This window comes from Bombus pyrosoma, linkage group LG15 (genome assembly GCF_014825855.1).
Source record: "Bombus pyrosoma isolate SC7728 linkage group LG15, ASM1482585v1, whole genome shotgun sequence".
NCBI classification, from domain to species: Eukaryota; Metazoa; Arthropoda; class Insecta; order Hymenoptera; family Apidae; genus Bombus; species Bombus pyrosoma.
The window spans coordinates 10,867,801-10,883,927 of record NC_057784.1 but is presented as its reverse complement, the minus strand read 5'-3'; the positions used below and the strand labels follow the sequence as shown (position 1 = coordinate 10,883,927).

The 16,127-nt window shown below is 33.4% G+C and overlaps 2 protein-coding genes across 5 annotated transcripts; one reads left to right on the top strand and one right to left on the bottom strand.

Annotated features, from left to right (window-relative positions):
• The first annotated feature begins 973 nt into the window (after positions 1-973).
• On the top strand, positions 974-6,847 carry LOC122575610 (glutaredoxin-3). 2 transcript variants are annotated; one of them, XM_043744775.1, is made up of 3 exons: positions 974-1,166; positions 1,516-2,152; positions 6,638-6,847. In XM_043744775.1, the coding sequence occupies exons 1-2, from the start codon at positions 1,117-1,119 to the stop codon at positions 2,138-2,140; spliced, it is 675 nt and encodes a 224-aa protein (XP_043600710.1). In that variant the 5' UTR covers positions 974-1,116; the 3' UTR covers positions 2,141-2,152; positions 6,638-6,847. The 2 variants fall into 2 exon arrangements, with proteins under 2 accessions (XP_043600710.1, XP_043600708.1); XM_043744773.1 differs by lacking the exon at positions 6,638-6,847 and adding an exon at positions 2,215-2,512 and having other exon boundaries at positions 975-1,166.
• LOC122575602 (RRP12-like protein) lies at positions 2,523-9,614 on the bottom strand. 3 transcript variants are annotated; one of them, XM_043744733.1, is made up of 23 exons: positions 8,800-9,614; positions 8,534-8,711; positions 8,286-8,412; positions 7,410-7,592; positions 7,167-7,326; positions 6,909-7,081; positions 6,604-6,839; positions 6,353-6,520; positions 6,174-6,282; positions 5,940-6,104; positions 5,733-5,854; positions 5,535-5,649; positions 5,229-5,465; positions 4,940-5,166; positions 4,729-4,852; positions 4,344-4,641; positions 4,106-4,263; positions 3,755-4,017; positions 3,515-3,681; positions 3,260-3,445; positions 3,063-3,173; positions 2,831-2,987; positions 2,523-2,759 (listed from the first exon to the last, which is right to left on the bottom strand). In XM_043744733.1, the coding sequence occupies exons 1-23, from the start codon at positions 8,933-8,935 to the stop codon at positions 2,669-2,671; spliced, it is 3,891 nt and encodes a 1,296-aa protein (XP_043600668.1). In that variant the 5' UTR covers positions 8,936-9,614; the 3' UTR covers positions 2,523-2,668. The 3 variants fall into 3 exon arrangements, with proteins under 3 accessions (XP_043600668.1, XP_043600669.1, XP_043600667.1); XM_043744734.1 differs by having other exon boundaries at positions 2,831-2,990; positions 6,353-6,484; positions 8,800-9,472; XM_043744732.1 differs by having other exon boundaries at positions 2,831-2,990; positions 8,800-9,468.
• Positions 9,615-16,127: the final 6,513 nt, after the last annotated feature.

Sequence of the window (16,127 nt, the reverse complement as noted above, 5' to 3'; positions counted from 1 at the left end):
TGCACATATAAGATTCCAGTCACTTGAACAATTAACGGAACATTACTGTACTGTCAATGTCGTTGCATAGCTTCTTTATAGGTTATTACAGTTAACATCTTAGAGAGATACATTCATTGGGGAATTAATGTTTGGTAAAATAGCTTTCCATTTTATATGTGTTACAAACTATAAATTAAATTTTGGTTTCCCCTAGATTTTGATTACGTAATTTTATGTACCTCTTCCGACTCGTCCCATTGGATAAACCATGATTATATAAACAAATCTGCACTCTCATTAGGGAAAACCGTTCGAAAACTGAGTCGTATCTAGCCGTGAAAAATCAACATTGAAAGATCAACAAAGTCCGCGTTCTTGCGAGACAGACAGAGATAAGTAGAGCGTCTCTGTCTCCATCTAAGGCATTTATAGCATTTCACGCATGCACAGAACGAGAACCTTCTTGTTTTCCACGTTGATTTTTTATAACTAGTCGAGACTTAATTTCCAGATTTTCCCTAGGCTTCGGTATATGGGTGTCCAGATCTTATATGACCGTGGAATAAATTATAGAATAAATTCTTGTTTACATTACCTTTCGGTTGAGAATCAGTGGCTTAAAGTCAAGTTCACAATGTGTAATACATTTTCATTTCGTTCCATTTTCATTAAAAAAATGTTATATCTTTTATATTGGATTAAATGTTTTCTAAATTGTTTAAATTTAAATAATATGTGCTTTTTTATTGAAGGATTTAAAACGAAGATTCAAATAAAAATTAGTGTACATACATATAATATCCTTAACATTTCAATTTATTTTATTCGTCAAATAACAGAGAAAGAGTAACGATAATTAAGCCATAAATTAGTATTGTTCATAAATTATTAAAATAATTTAATAAAATTTGTTGTTGTAGAATACCTTGTGTAGTAGAATTATTCTACTATAGAATGTAGGGGATTGGTGAACTACTGCACAGTCGCGGTAGTTTCGCATTTGAGAATATAAAACGTTTATAAGAGCGGTGTTAAAAGTTGCGTAGAAGCTCTCGTAGTGAATAAACGAATTCGCAAAATATTTCTTGATAATATTATCGCGTGTTTATCAATTGCACAAAATAAAGTGACAGGATGTCTATCACTAATCTCAATTCTGAACAAGAATACAAGAATTACGTCAAGTGAGTAGTTCTAAATAATAAGTAATTCAATTTCTAGAAATAATATAACCTAGTCGATGAATATCATTCATTGTTTAACATATTATTGTATAAAAGATTAAGTTAATCTCAATTCAATTTGTCTCGAAATATTGTTCAAAGTAGCGAAAGAAAATATTTTCTATTTTTACTTTTATGATGAAATAGATTAAATATTGCAATATAAAAAAAGATAACTACGACTTTATATTATTTTCGTTCGATGTAGAAAAGTTCACAAGTCACAATTTTTTATCGATGTAATTCTGTGATAAACTAGGGAAATTGCTAAGTCGGTGATTTTCAAGGTCGTGTTCGTTTGTCGTGTCAGGTCACAAGATCTTTCTGTCATTCATTTCTACGCATCCTGGGCCGATCAGTGTTCGCAAATAAATGATGTGATCGAGGAAATGAGCAAACTGGCCGAATATCAGGGGGTTAGGTTCGCCAAGATCGAAGCTGAAAAAATACCTGATGTATCCTTGAAAGCTGGTATCAGTGCAGTACCAACAGTTGTTCTCACAAGAAATGACACCATAGTCGATAGAATCGATGGGGCTAATCCTGCAGCTATAGCAGAGAAAATTAAGCGCCAATTATTGACCAATAAAGATTCTATTTCGTTTGATACATGTAAACCTAAAGAAAAACTTGAAGAAAGACTAAAGAAATTAATAAATCAAGCGCCCTGTATGCTTTTCATGAAAGGATCTCCTACCACACCACGTTGCGGATTTTCTAGAACAATAGTCTCTATTTTAGATTCTTGTAAGACAGATTACCAAACGTTTGATATTTTACAAGATAATGATGTTAGAGAAGGACTTAAAAAATTTAGTGATTGGCCAACGTATCCTCAATTATATGTGAATGGAGAGCTCATTGGAGGATTGGATATTGTAAAAGAAATGAACGAATCTGGAGAGCTGGAAAGCATATTGCCTAAAAAGAGCTAATGCAAAAGAAATGTGAGTTTCTGTTTATATAAATATTTAAATACTTTTAGCTTAATAGACGTGCTTAATTGTAGGCACTTATTAAGGATCATATAATTAATTTCTTTTTAAAAAAAAGACCAGTCCCTGTATTAATATAATTATCTGTAAGTTATTTTGTATCAGTTGTAAGTATTTCAATATTTGTTCTATGGAAATATGCAATAAATTAAACCACCTGCATAAAAGGATCTTTTTGTAAGCGCTAATTTTTAGTCAACAGATTGCACAAGACAATATATAAATAGTAATATAGGAATTCTTTTGCTCTGTACAATATGTCAATTTCTCAAGTGTTTATCTGTTAATATATTAATCCACATATATTATAAATTGTCACAGATTTTTAATTCAATGTCATTTATTGTACATCTTTGTATCATGTATTTTATGTATGTACAAATTTATAGCCAGTGAAACCTAATCATAATTACAGACTCATACCACAAAAGCATAGTTTGTGAAAATTTGTTTATGCTATATTATACTTTAGTTTTTCCTTTGCTTCATTCCAATTTTCGCACCTTTCTTCGCTCCTTTAATAATGTTCTGAAATTTACTCGCATTCTTCTTCTTTTTTCTAAAGATAAAAATAAATCAATTCAATGTGTATCTTTAATTTAAATCAAAATTCACGGTATCATTATTTACCTTTTATTTAATGCTGCTCTTGATAGAGGTACATAAGCATATGGATCTGGTTTTCCTTTCCTTTTAACATCACCTCCAGCCTTTGATGCTTTATATTCTGCTCCTGGTATATATTCTGTTCTTGATTTTTTCAATGGTCGATGTATTCCAGACCCTCCTGCTATGGATACCAAAATTATGATTATTAAACAATAAATCAAAATTTACTATAGATTATATATTACTATTATACCTTGATACTTCAATGTGGATCCACTTCTTACGCTAATGTTATCATAACTATCGCTATATTTACGTTTTTTATCCATTGCTTGCGACATGGCTACAGACTGAACATCATCTTCTGATCACGTAACATAAAAATTTATTGGCTTTGTTCACTCGTTTCTTTGAATTACTTCACATTTTTCTACAATTATGTATTCTTACCATAATCGTCTTCTGAATCACTGTGCAACAAAAGCGCAGATTTCTTCTTTCTCTTGGGTTCTGGTTCATTATCTTTTTCATTATCTACTGTGATAATAAGACGGCCATCAGACGCAGTCTTAAATTCACGATCTCTCCGTTTTATAGCTGCTATTTTTGAATTTATAGCGACTGTAGGTTGCGTTGCTAAAAAATTATTTTGTAAATTTAATTCCAACTTCGACTAGTCGAATTTTGAAAAATATCTAGACTTACTTGATATATTCCGAGCAGCAGCAGGATCAACGAGATCAACAATCTCTTCATTCTCATGAATCCAGGCTTCTTTTCGCGATGTTCTTTTCTTCCTTTTCCTTGACTCTTCATTGTCCATATCTTCTTCATCGAACTCATCATCGCTATCCGCCAATATTTCTTCCATACTGAGTTTTAATACAGATTATAGAGTTGTTTCGGTTTAAGAAAAATTTCGTTTAAAGTAAAATACAAAGTTACCTTTTAGGTTTTCTCTTTGCATTGAATTCAGTATCCTCGTCATTTTCTTGTTTTTTCAATTTCCTCAATTCTTTTTTCTTTTTCTTCGCTTCCTCTGCCTTATTCATATTTTTTAATCTTTTATGTAATATTGCATTAGAAGCTGGAACCATGCCAGAAATTGTTTCTATTCCATATTTTCTTATTAACTTTACTAGAATATCTCGTACTTTTTGTCTGAAATGCCTATGGCAGTCATCGTTCATTGCACATAAAGCGTCTATCTGCAAATTCATTAATTCGTTTTTTTATTGAGCTATATGGGATTTTGTTACTAATCTTTTATTGTTATTAAACGCCTTTGTTACTAACCAACAATTTTAAATTCGAAGCAGCAATATGAGATGGCATCACAGTAATATAGACTTTGATATATGACAATGCGGCTTCTACAATTTCTCTTGTCGGACTTGTAACAAAAATGCAAGCTTGTCCCAAGATTTCTTTAACTGTCTCTATACCTAAAGATCCTGTTGTAATATTTTTAATATGCTATTACTTATTTTTATACGAAATATTTATTTTAACTTTATTTTGAAATAAACTGTACCGTTGTAATGATAAGTGATAGAGGAAAGTGCCAGCAAGGATGCAGTACAATACTTTTGTATATTTTCTATCGCACCACTCAAACCAACCATGAGCATATTAACGTAATCTTTAAGATGTGTAGGATTTCCTAAAAATTTCTCGGCAATAGTGTTTAAAAGTTGATATGCAGAAGTTCGACATTTCGTATTTAAATCTTTTAAATAGATTACTGCTTCAGGCACAATGGCTTCTAAGAATTTAGTTTTTTCAAGTTGTGGATGAATTTTGATCAGATGAATTAAGCATCTTAATCGTGCCTAATTAAAAAAATGAGTAAGGCTCATTTGTTAAAATTTTCATAAGAAATTGATATTATAGAACAACGTTTATAAGTTAGCACTTACTCCTCTGCTTGGTTTTGCGACTTCAGTAGCTGAGGATATTAATAATTTTTGTATCTCGCGTCTGTATTGAACTACAAACTCTTTACATGTTTCCTTCTCACTGCCACATATCTCTTCTAAAAACCTGAAAGAACATACAAATAAAAAATAATTTTTGTTTTTGCAGAAAAGATAATTAAAATATTTAATTCTAAATATATTAAAAAGTTACCTATATGCTTTCTTCTGTTCTTTGATTTTAGAAATTTCTTTAAGAAGTGGTACACACATATCGTAAAACGTCTTTAATCTATCAATGTCAGTATAATTAATAAATAATCTTATTATATCGTAAATACTTTCTTTGAAAAAATCGTCGATATCAGGTTCTTTCAACTTAAATAACGCACGATCGAATAATTCGTGTACCAATTCCTTATCCGTAATTGTAAGATACACCTGTAATTGTATAAAATATTAGTTAATCTCTTTAAAGAAAATTACTCCTATTCACAAATTACCCTTATTGTATCATATGTAGCAAAGCGTTGTCCTTCTTCGTCAGTTCCAAGTGGCCTAGTAGTGTATAAATTTAAAAACAATGGTAAATAATTCTTTGCAAATCTAGCTAATTCGTGTATATCTTCTTTTTTGTTGTCTTCGACTGCTTTCGTTATTAATCTTCGCAAGGCAGACATTATCGACATCCTTAAATTCTTTCTCTCATTTAAATTTGTTCCTAACAGTCTAGCTATATTCTAAACAAGATAAAAGTTATCTCATGGATACTTGATACTATATCTTTTATATTTATCTCTGATATATACCTTGAAATTATCTTTCACATCAGTAGCGTTGTTGCATATACTTGGTAAAATAGCCCAGACTTGGCAAACGAGAAATTCGTAAGTTTTCCCGCCTACAGGTTCGGTTGCCTTTTTTCTAAAATTGAGTATAATTATCATTAAAAATATCAATATAAGATAATTTATACACTTATAATAAAGATAGATTAAAATACTTACTCGCACAATGCAACGATAGGTAGTAATATTTCCGTGAAGAAAGTAAGTGACCCACCTAGCACGCAATCTTTCAATAATGGTAGTAGCCAAGTTCTTTTTAAATTAATCGCATTATCCGATACCTATAGAATAGAGATTTATATTACTGTAGTTATAAAATAAAGTTTTTCTTTCTTAGCATAATCCGGTTCATATAGAATTACTTGCTTTCAATGGAATCAAATTTAATACTGTCTCCGGTCCTAGCACTCTTATCGCAGCTCCAATAGCGTACTCAGCGTCATTTTTCGATGCAAAATTGTAGGAATCACGTAACTCAGCTAGACTTTTTAATATCTCTATTAATTGCGGACTTCTCGCTTTACCAGTTACCTGTAATAAAAGGGAACATTGAATTGTACAACATTGACAAAAGGGTAAGAAGCAGAAAATCGATATTACCTGAAACAGTAGGGCTATTAAATGAAGAATATGATACCAAGCTTCCAAATACTGATAACCTAATGCTTGATGGATCATAAAAGTTATCTGATTGATAGTGTCCTTATATCTAAAAGTATGATATAAATGATGAAATATAAATTATAGATACGAAGAATAATAATTAAATCTAATCTTACGTTTTCATTAATTCTTCGGTTTCACATATTTTACCGACACAGTCTTGTAATAAAATTTTTATCGTGTGCGAAGAACCAGATATAACTTCCGATTTGTCCGAAAGCCACAATTGCATGCATCTGTCTAAAATTCTTGGTAAAAGAACTGCGCATAAATTTAATGAATTGCTATAAAGGAAAAATACATTCAGCAATTTCTATCTCTTCAATAAAATTGGATATAAGAAATTTAAATATAAAAGTTTGTTTACTGGGCTAAATTTAAATACGCTTCTTGCATTACAGTTAGCCATGCTAAAGTTGGTTGTGTATCAGTTGCTGGAGGCTGATAATCATATAAGGCAGTAATGATTTGCCCATTTCTTTGTACTGGTAGAATAGCTTCTGATGGTCGAGAAACGAATAAACCATGAAAGGTTTGTAGACAACATGAAGTTACTAACACATTTTTCATAGTCATAAGCTTCAATAAAGATTCACTGATAGTCTGGAAAACAAAAGTTCGTAATTGTATAATATAAATATATGTATTCCCTTAACAAATGTTAACAAATACCTTCACATGAATCTTTGGTAAATGATGGAAAATGTCTTTTAGTAGTGTAAGGACATGGAGAACATTTGTAATACCATCGGACTCAGAGTCAAGTTGACCAATACAGAATTTTGCGATGTATGGAGTAGCTGGATGATATTGCGGTGGGTTTTCACCTTTCATGATATCACTTCCTATAATTATTAACATTGTAATATTAAAGTTTATCAAAAATTGTCCAATTTATTCGAATAATTTCTTTATTTAAATTTGCGCTACCGTTTAATATGGCACATATTCCATGTTGTGCTGATTTTCTTAATTTTGGTTTATAGTGTATAGTAAATGACAAAATAACATCCAATACTTGCATCGTAGATGAATTAGACCATATGGCTGCTTCTTGCGCTCGAAGGAGCACAGATAAACAATGAATACACTGCGAAAAATGAAAAATATAGATAGTATACCTTGGTGTAATATTTAAAATCATATAAAGAAATAGAATGAAAAACGATTTACATGTCGAAGTATTAGGTACTCTTCCGACGATGCATGTTTAACAAGGATACGTAAGAAAATTTCACTTGCAGCTCCAAATTGCATATTTAAAACATTTTTTGGGACAGTTTTTAGGCCCATGCCTAATAACGAGAGCGTGGCTGCGATTGACGTATCCGATTCAATCGCTTCCAAAGTGCTCATCTAAGATAATATTTACGATTAGTTTGTCCATACCTTTCTTAACCCTTTGCGGATGAGTATCGGCATATAGCCGCCCGAGTCTGTTCACAGTTTCGGTACTTATTTTGAAATGTCTGACGTACGTCTATTTTTCTGAGCGATAATCTTATGTGTACTTATGCATGGTTATAGTATATTAAACAGTACTATGTTTTTGATAGGAGAAAATTATAGATTTTTAGAAATCTTATCTTCCGTTTAACGTAAACTCGTGATGTAGGATGATGGCCGAGTGAGAACAAATTTCAGTCTTTCCATGGCATTACCAGACGAATTAACAAGCTTTTTCTAAATTTTATATATTTTTTATAATACCTTATATGTACACAATGCCTAAAAGATTCAGAAAAGGTTCGATAGAGACAGTAGGGATGGCGAATATTATTTTGAGCCTGACAAGATAGAAGACGACAACAGTGCTTCAGACAGTGGAAATGAACTCTGCTCAATAAGGATATAGCTCAGACATTTCAATATTTCTAGTGATAGTCACGGTGATGATGAACTAAATATAAACCCTCAACAATGAATAACGCAATCGTGCAACGTGTATATTTTCTCAACTGTTTGCACCAATACTTTTCGTCCACAGCGACATCCGTTCGTCAAGCAGCCCCATCCGCAAAGGGTTAAAAAGTGTCTTGTAATACATACCAATGCAGCAAAATATTCTGTGCTAGATTCATTACCACCATGCTGTTTTATAATCTCTGTTACAGCAGACAACACAGCTAACATTTCCTTATGCAACAGTGATTGCGATTGAAAATGATTTAAAAACCTGTAAAATCATTATTCAATAATATTCAATTAATCGCTCAATTTAACACTTAATAATATCTTCGAGTACATATTGCCAATATTTAAAACTAAGTTTGATTTAAGTACGATCATGTACTAACCTACTAAACGATATATTTGAACAATTACTATAATTGGTAGCAAAGGTATCAGCAGTGTTTTCTGTACATGTTTCCCAAGAGTTACCTTCGCTATCAGGTGTTTCTACCTGTGGTTCAATCCCTTGAATAGCATTGTGTTTTTTTAAATCTTCCTTTGTTATACCAGGCTTCGCAGAGGCTAAGAGAATTACAAAATTTAATATAATATCATAACACAAAAACAAGATCATAAAAAATTCTAATCATTGATATTTGTAAGTTTATACCTGTTGAATCTTTAAAGAACATCCAGGATGCTTGTTCTCGATGCTTTTTAGTTTGTGGATTAGAACTGGAGCTTTGACCCTTCGGCCAACGTTTCGCCTTTTTCCGGCTACTTAACCGCGGTCCCAATTTACCCATCTTCAACCTAATATTTAAATAATATATACTTGAAAGGTACGAAATTTATCAAGACAGATATTTCTTCTCTCTTTTATCCACAACGATAGAAAAAGGTTAAATTCATATTGCACGTGCTGCAAGTATTGTCACGATGCTATTGATGGCGTTTTATGGCAAAATGCTACGATATTCTAATGACTGTCAAAAGATGGCAGCATGTATGCATCATCGTGTACCGTAAGTGAGAGCCATCATATTCTATGAATGTACTTTTGAACTTTTGACAGATGTCATAGTAGACCAGCCAAATTAGCCTTTAAGGCAGAAAGACATCCAAGTTTCAAATTTCCAGGGCCGTAAGCTTTTAAGTTTTACTTTCTCAAAATTGAAAATTTTCAAATTCTCAAGTTCCGAAATTTGTTCAGTTTCAAATCTATCTATCTACGTTTGTTAAGTTTGTAGATCTATCAATAATAAAAATAACTTTGTCCACAAATCAAAGGAGACTCGATCTTGGAAAGCAAATTGACAATCAAGAATCTAAACGTCCGTTGTCCGGAATGATTATTCACGTTATGATCTTTATTGTAACTATCGATGATTGAGCGTGTAATTAGAACGGCAGACGGTCATAATTTAGGCGATTTGCAAAGTAGCCAATCGAATACTGTTCTTCTTCGAGGCGACGTGAAAATTTTCAAATTTATTGTAGATCGTATATGGCTTATGAGTCCAGACGAATCAACAGTCACGTTCTTGTTTAATGAAGATACATATGTTATTCGATCGTGAAGGAAACGTTTGCCAGATGGAATCATTAACAGGTAGTAAAGAATAGATCCTCCTTGCATGAGGCCATGACCATCGTGGATGAATTGTCCGTTTCAAGAAGCGTTTGGTGTAGTATGTATTATTGTATTATCATTAATTATATTAAATATATTGTAATTATTTTAGATATATGTAAATTGCATATGTATATTGCATACAAAGTTTACGGAATTTTTTTACCAGCATGTTTTATCATGTAAAACAGCATATTTATAATACTTCACGTCAGAGGGCAAAATTATTGCATATGTCGTTATCAATTTGGCCTTAGTTTTACAACTATACGATAATATACGATAGTATGGCTATGGCTCAGGAAAATGTCTTTATAAATTTCAAAACACTTCTTCTTTAAAGTTAAACTCAAAAAATATAGAGTTGTGGCATTATTAAAACAAAGCAGAGATACGAGGAATACAGGCGAAAGATACACAGCGTAATATACAAAAAACCTCTACTTTCTTAAAGAGCGTAAAAATAACGTAGACCTGTTGCTCGTTATGCTATATCTCGGTTTCACGTGTCGAGTAATCAGAAATCCTCTCGATCTCTTTCCTAACATCCAGATCATCAATCTTCCAAATAGTGTGATCGATCAAACTAGTGACAAATTTTCCAAACTGGAAAATTTTTCCAAAGAAGAATTTTCTAGAAGAAACACATTTCCTTTTCAACTACGATCCGAAGACTACGTTTGCAATTTAAGAAACCTTTCCTACCAAAGATCCACGAATGAATAGAGTGAAATTAAGGAAGAAGGGTACGATCTTGCTTGCCGTGGTAATTGAACGCGTTTTGCCAGTTGCAAACGACGCCGTGCACTTGGCAAATTGCATTAGAAGAACAAGTTCGACCCACGACGACATGGTACCCTCGTTTCCAGTAATTGAACACGGACAAGAAGCGATGGTGTCATTGGTGACGTAGGTAGTGGGCTGAGACTGGATGGCGTATTGATTCCGTGACGTCACGAAAATACGTCCCACGCAATAAGCGTGCCGCCGAATTCATGAGATTCCTCCTCGTTCCTAGCTAGCTTCCGGTTATCCAACCTTATCCAGGAATTTACGTTACTCGTAATTACGGAATGGCTTTTTCGAACATTTTCGATCAATATTTGGTGGACGGGTCAGCTATTTTTTTGGTGTCTCTTGTTTTTGAGATGTGGATTTTCGAAAGTTTATATTATCTCCTAGAGTTAAGATACCAAGATGGCTATGCTAATATTCAGGATACCTAGTGCCATACCTCTAATAATAGCACAAGTTACATGCTAGATAAATAACATTTATAAAAGTCACGAATCCTAATGCTATCCTCGTCGTATTTAATTTGAAGATCGTTGTGATAAAAATATAATGCTACAAGTTGATAGAATAATTGAAAAATTTATAGCGCTACAAAAATTCCCCTTAGCGAAAAACATTAAATTTTTTAAATAACTTTTAATTTAGATCTGTGATCTTAAAGTATTTCGTAGGTCACGAGTTTCAAGTTAGAACTGATACTAGTTTAATAATACATAAATAATAATAAATTAATAATAAATAAAATTTATTTATTTTTTTCTAAGCAAGCAGGCAACATTTTTACCTAGCAACGTGAATGAACAAGCTAAAAACAAGTTTCACATAATCACATCGAGGACAGTGATAAAATGCATCTTGCGTCGATCTTACTTACAATCATGTGCTGTAATGATCCGAGCGGCTATCGTAGACGTATTGCGTTATCGTTTATTACACCTTGAGATGCAAATCCTTCTTAATGCCAGAGGATTCTGTCGAACGAGGCCCGTTCCTTATGTTTCTACCAACTTGTACAATTAACATACCATAAATGTCAATTACATTTTTGCATCGTTAAGCCCACGTCTGCGGTGCGGAATTTCCAAATTCGGAAGTGAACTTGAAAAATTAATCGATCGATATTTCACGACGAAAATTGCGTCACGCGGTATAGTTAATTCACGGTTTTACCAAGGGGACATGGTGACAGGACTACAAAAAATGCACCTGGCCCAACCTGGAACGAAGTTTCTATTCCAGACGATCTTGCACCCCTTTAAGCGAGGTTCTACCCCTTTGTCTAGTTTCTGAAGTCCTTAGAACAGATCCAGCTGCTGGATCTTTTATGCCTCGACGAGTTTTCGCGTTCTAACTGGACACGTGCAACCTCGGGTTTCGTTTCCTTTTTTGTTTTTTTCATTGCTTCGTCGGAACTTGCGCGTTTTGAGGCGTTGCCTATAGTACTGGGCTTAACGATGGCTTCTTTGAAGATTAGTCTTCTTAGACATAGATTTAATTTTTTTTTAATTTCCGAATCTTTTTATAGGAATTTTATAAGAATTGAAGTTGAAAGTTTTATATGGAGGTATTTAGATTCTCAAGTGCGCTATTGTATAATTGGTACATTCTATTATCATGATTGCATTGGGAGCTTTATATATTTATTTAGAATTGAATTATCTCTTCCGAAAAAAGAAATCTCAAATTTATAATAACTTAGAAAAAATTTGTCAACTGTATATTTTTATCGCTTTCCTTACGAAATTACGATACTCCGATTCCACACACGCGTATCACATACAATACTCAATCGAGTATAACAAATACAGTGAAATCATCTTAAATAAATAAATAAGTATATAGTATGTTCAAAGTTAACTATATTTCGCTATGAATCATTCCTGCAAAAGTCTTAATTTTGTCATAATTACAGAAATTTTCGGTCTGTTATCTTCCAAGCTAAGTTCATCGATCTATTGTGTCAACTACGTTATTTATGTTTGTTGGAAAAAGAATACTTGAAATATTATGAAACTATAGTTACGCAAGGCCCGAACTACATGGCGGTATAATATGTTATAATTAATTACTACGAAAGCTTTGGACACTGTTTTCAATTACCGCTGCTTTGGTAAACACACGATTTCATTAACGACAAGCATGAGAGGGTTAGCAAGAGTAATTGGGGAAATAAGATTATGCAACTTGCAAATAGTTTATCGTGCCTTTGCATCGTATAAGGACTGAACGATCATCGATCCTATTTTCCTCATTGCACCAGAAGATCGTTACTTATTTGTGCAGTCTTAATCTCTCCAATCATTATCTAAGCTGTTTTGAGAATGTATCGACAGACATCCTTTAATTGAATACTGATTTCGTCGCTATCATTTCCTAATTTTTTTATATTTCATTATAAAATATCTTATGTATGTTAAATGAATTATATAAATGTGTAATTTTAGCACATTTAATGATGAGATTGTAGGGACGTTGCCTACCCTCCGATTTCTATGATTTTTTGCATATGTTGTAGAAATACATGGGTATTTTCTATAACTATCGTCTCCTGTGTATAGCGTAATGGGTGGCTTAGGGCGAGATATTCGCGAAAAACGGCCGGTACCGCTACAGTGTATTTTTGCCCATAGTTGCGCGTCCGTGGCAGCGTATGCGTCAGTATTGGTTGCCGGCCGCTTATCTTCTGTTTATAAACGAGGATTGAGCGAGCTTAAACGCCCCGTGCACAACGTGCATATGCATATGCGAGACTGCGTCTGAGCTGCGAGGATGCAATCTGTTGTAACTTTACAACTTATATTACTATTGCTTTGTTCAGCTTTGGATCAGATTTTTCAATTCAGTCGTCACGAGGCGGCCGTCAACGTCCGCGTGAAATAACAACAAATTAATTATAAAAATTGCGGACGAATGAATAAGTAATGTTATTTTATGAAATAAAATTATAGTTGTTATTTCGGGGTCACCTTGCTACGGTTGGATTGAAAAATCTGACCCAAACCTAAACCCAATACATTGATGATATTTGCTCTTAATCGAGTTATAACAGACACTTTTCGCAGCCTCGTATATGCAGTCGCGCCCGGGCTACTTCGAGTTTTCTTATAGTTATAAAGTTATAAACCCAAAGTTTATTCCTTTCCATTTCCCAAAGTTATAAACTACCGTTTATAAACAGAGGATAAGCAGCCAGTCAGTGATCGGCAACCAATACAAACGCGTAGGACCGGTAATTTTTCGCGAATATCTCGTAAACTAAGCGAGCGCGCTTCTTACGTGCATAGGAAAAAGTTGTTCAAAATATCGATTTCTGTAATATATCCAACAATGAGCAAAATCGAAGAGCAGGCAGCGTTTCTACAGTTTCGTCGATTTCATTTTAACATGTATCCTATATTTTACGTGATAAGATGTACGGATAGTTAGGGGTTATTATATACATCGATAAAAATTGTAGTTATCCCATTGTTAGAAATTTGTATATTAAACGTCATTTGCACGATAATGGATTATACATATAATATCATGCTTCAAATTATATAACGTGGAAAACTATTTTGATATAAACTGTCTTGATATTTCTTTCATATCTAAGTCATTTTGTACAATTTTATTTACACGGAGGATTCGATTCAAAATTAGCAATTAATAATACTGAAATTTCTACGATTAACGTTAATCGAGCGAGATTCCCAGGAATAATGGAGGAAAATTCAGAAATAGGAGGAATCCGAGTTCGTAAGAAAAGTCTTGGGAAAGCACGTACCGTTCCATAATGACGTCGCGTCGGGTGTTCCCCTCTCTTTATCAAGAAACTACATGCTATCGTTATCCTAGATTGCGTTCATTCCATTTCTACTACTACTACTTCCCATAGCTGTAAGCTCTGTGTTTCGCTACCCGAGTACCGAATGATGAATTTTCATTTTTTCGAATTTTCGAATCTTTAAATATCGAAATATTCGACATTTTCAAACATCTAAATTATCAAAGTTTGAAATTTTGTCAGACATTTGAGTTTTCAAATTCTCAATTTTACACATCCTCAAATTTGAAAATTTTGATCAAACAAGATATTTCCATTGCGTTAATACCGCTTTGGCAACTGCCTCCTCTCTCCATCTTACGTTCTAGGTAAACGAAGTCGGCGTCATGAATCGTCACGATTCTGAAAATATCGCGTGCTCGTAAAGCCATTCATAAAAGTCGTGGCACGATCTTGTTTCGTCATTTTCATTATTTCATGCCACGCGTGCAAGGAATAGCTCGATCAGGATCTTGATCAAGAAACTACAGATCATGATGAAAACACGATGAAATCCTGATCATAGATGCGGTTTTTAATGAGGGACGTTGGAAGTTGATTATCGAAATTTTATCAAACCTACGTGACACGTCCAGCGACGCAGTTTAATTACACGACAAGCGAAAACAGGATTGCTCGGCCACGACAAAGCGTAATACGATTACTCGTTGCTGGACGGAACGTTGATGGCGTTGGTCGATGCAATTTGCAGCGAAATCGAGCGATCCAGCTTCGATTTTTCATCCCAGAAACAATGCAATTTTTCAAAATCTGTTATCAATCAATTACTGCTTATAAGATTTGACGAATCGAAGAGAATAAAATGGGACGTTGTTAGAGTCTTTATATCAAAATCCACTATACCGGAAGTAGGCTCAATTTACAATAATTTATCAAATTAATCCGCCACTACTTATAAAATCTAAAGAACCGAGAAGAACATGCACGAAAGAATTAAATAAGAATTCAAACATTATCAGAACGATCATTTATTCGCTATCAATATATCCAGTATCAATCTAGCACTGTTACGAAATCTAAGGAATCGAGAATAGAAGATAAACAGCGTTAACCAAGAATTGAAAAGTTTCAAGAGCATTTACTATTCAGAATTTAGTATAACGGAAATGAAGTTTACGATATTGTTGATTGTCGGATCAAAGGAAACATCGTATGAAAATGGTAATTAATTACAATAGGCGCATTAATAGGCTGGATTATTACGTCTAAGTTATTGCATGTACTCGTCGTATCATGATGTAAACATACTTTATGAGCGGTTGAGAATGTAAATTTGCTACCTGCTAGTATGCGAGCGTGCACCGCGGTTGATAGTCGATAAAGCGGTCGATATGGATTGACTGACATGGATCGTGCAGGTGCACCACTCTATATAGGATATCGCGCGATCAACGTGTGAAGCATTAAATTTCATCTGGTAGACTCACGTAGCTCGTAATTCTGTGTTCTCAGTGTCTTTGATTTTATCAATGTACGGATGTACGTATCGATGGCACGCGATATTATTATAATTGTACCGTAAAGATAGATTTTTCTTATCACTCGTTTTCTTATGCAGGTAGTAGCCATGGACAACGTTGATATATATTATCGGTGAAAAACTCGAAACCGAATTGTTAAATTTTTCCGTAGTGTTAATCGTTAATTTAGAACCATCGTTGTTTCATAGGAAATTTACAATTACTACTATTCTATAAGATTCAAGAATTTAAGAAAGTTCGTTTCAAAACATTATCCTTGTGTA

Excerpts from the sequence above, each read along its gene's own strand:
- LOC122575610 (XM_043744775.1), top strand. The coding sequence starts at position 1,117 with ATGTCTATCACTAATCTCAATTCTGAACAAGAATACAAGAATTACGTC. Across the intron at positions 1,167-1,515 it reads GAATACAAGAATTACGTCAA|GTCACAAGATCTTTCTGTCA; the intron begins GTGAGTAGTTCT and ends TTGTCGTGTCAG.
- LOC122575602 (XM_043744732.1), bottom strand. The coding sequence starts at position 8,935 with ATGGGTAAATTGGGACCGCGGTTAAGTAGCCGGAAAAAGGCGAAACGT. Across the intron at positions 6,840-6,908 it reads TACCAAAGATTCATGTGAAG|ACTATCAGTGAATCTTTATT; the intron begins GTATTTGTTAAC and ends TTTGTTTTCCAG. Across the intron at positions 2,991-3,062 it reads ATCCACATTGAAGTATCAAG|CAGGAGGGTCTGGAATACAT; the intron begins GTATAATAGTAA and ends TGGTATCCATAG.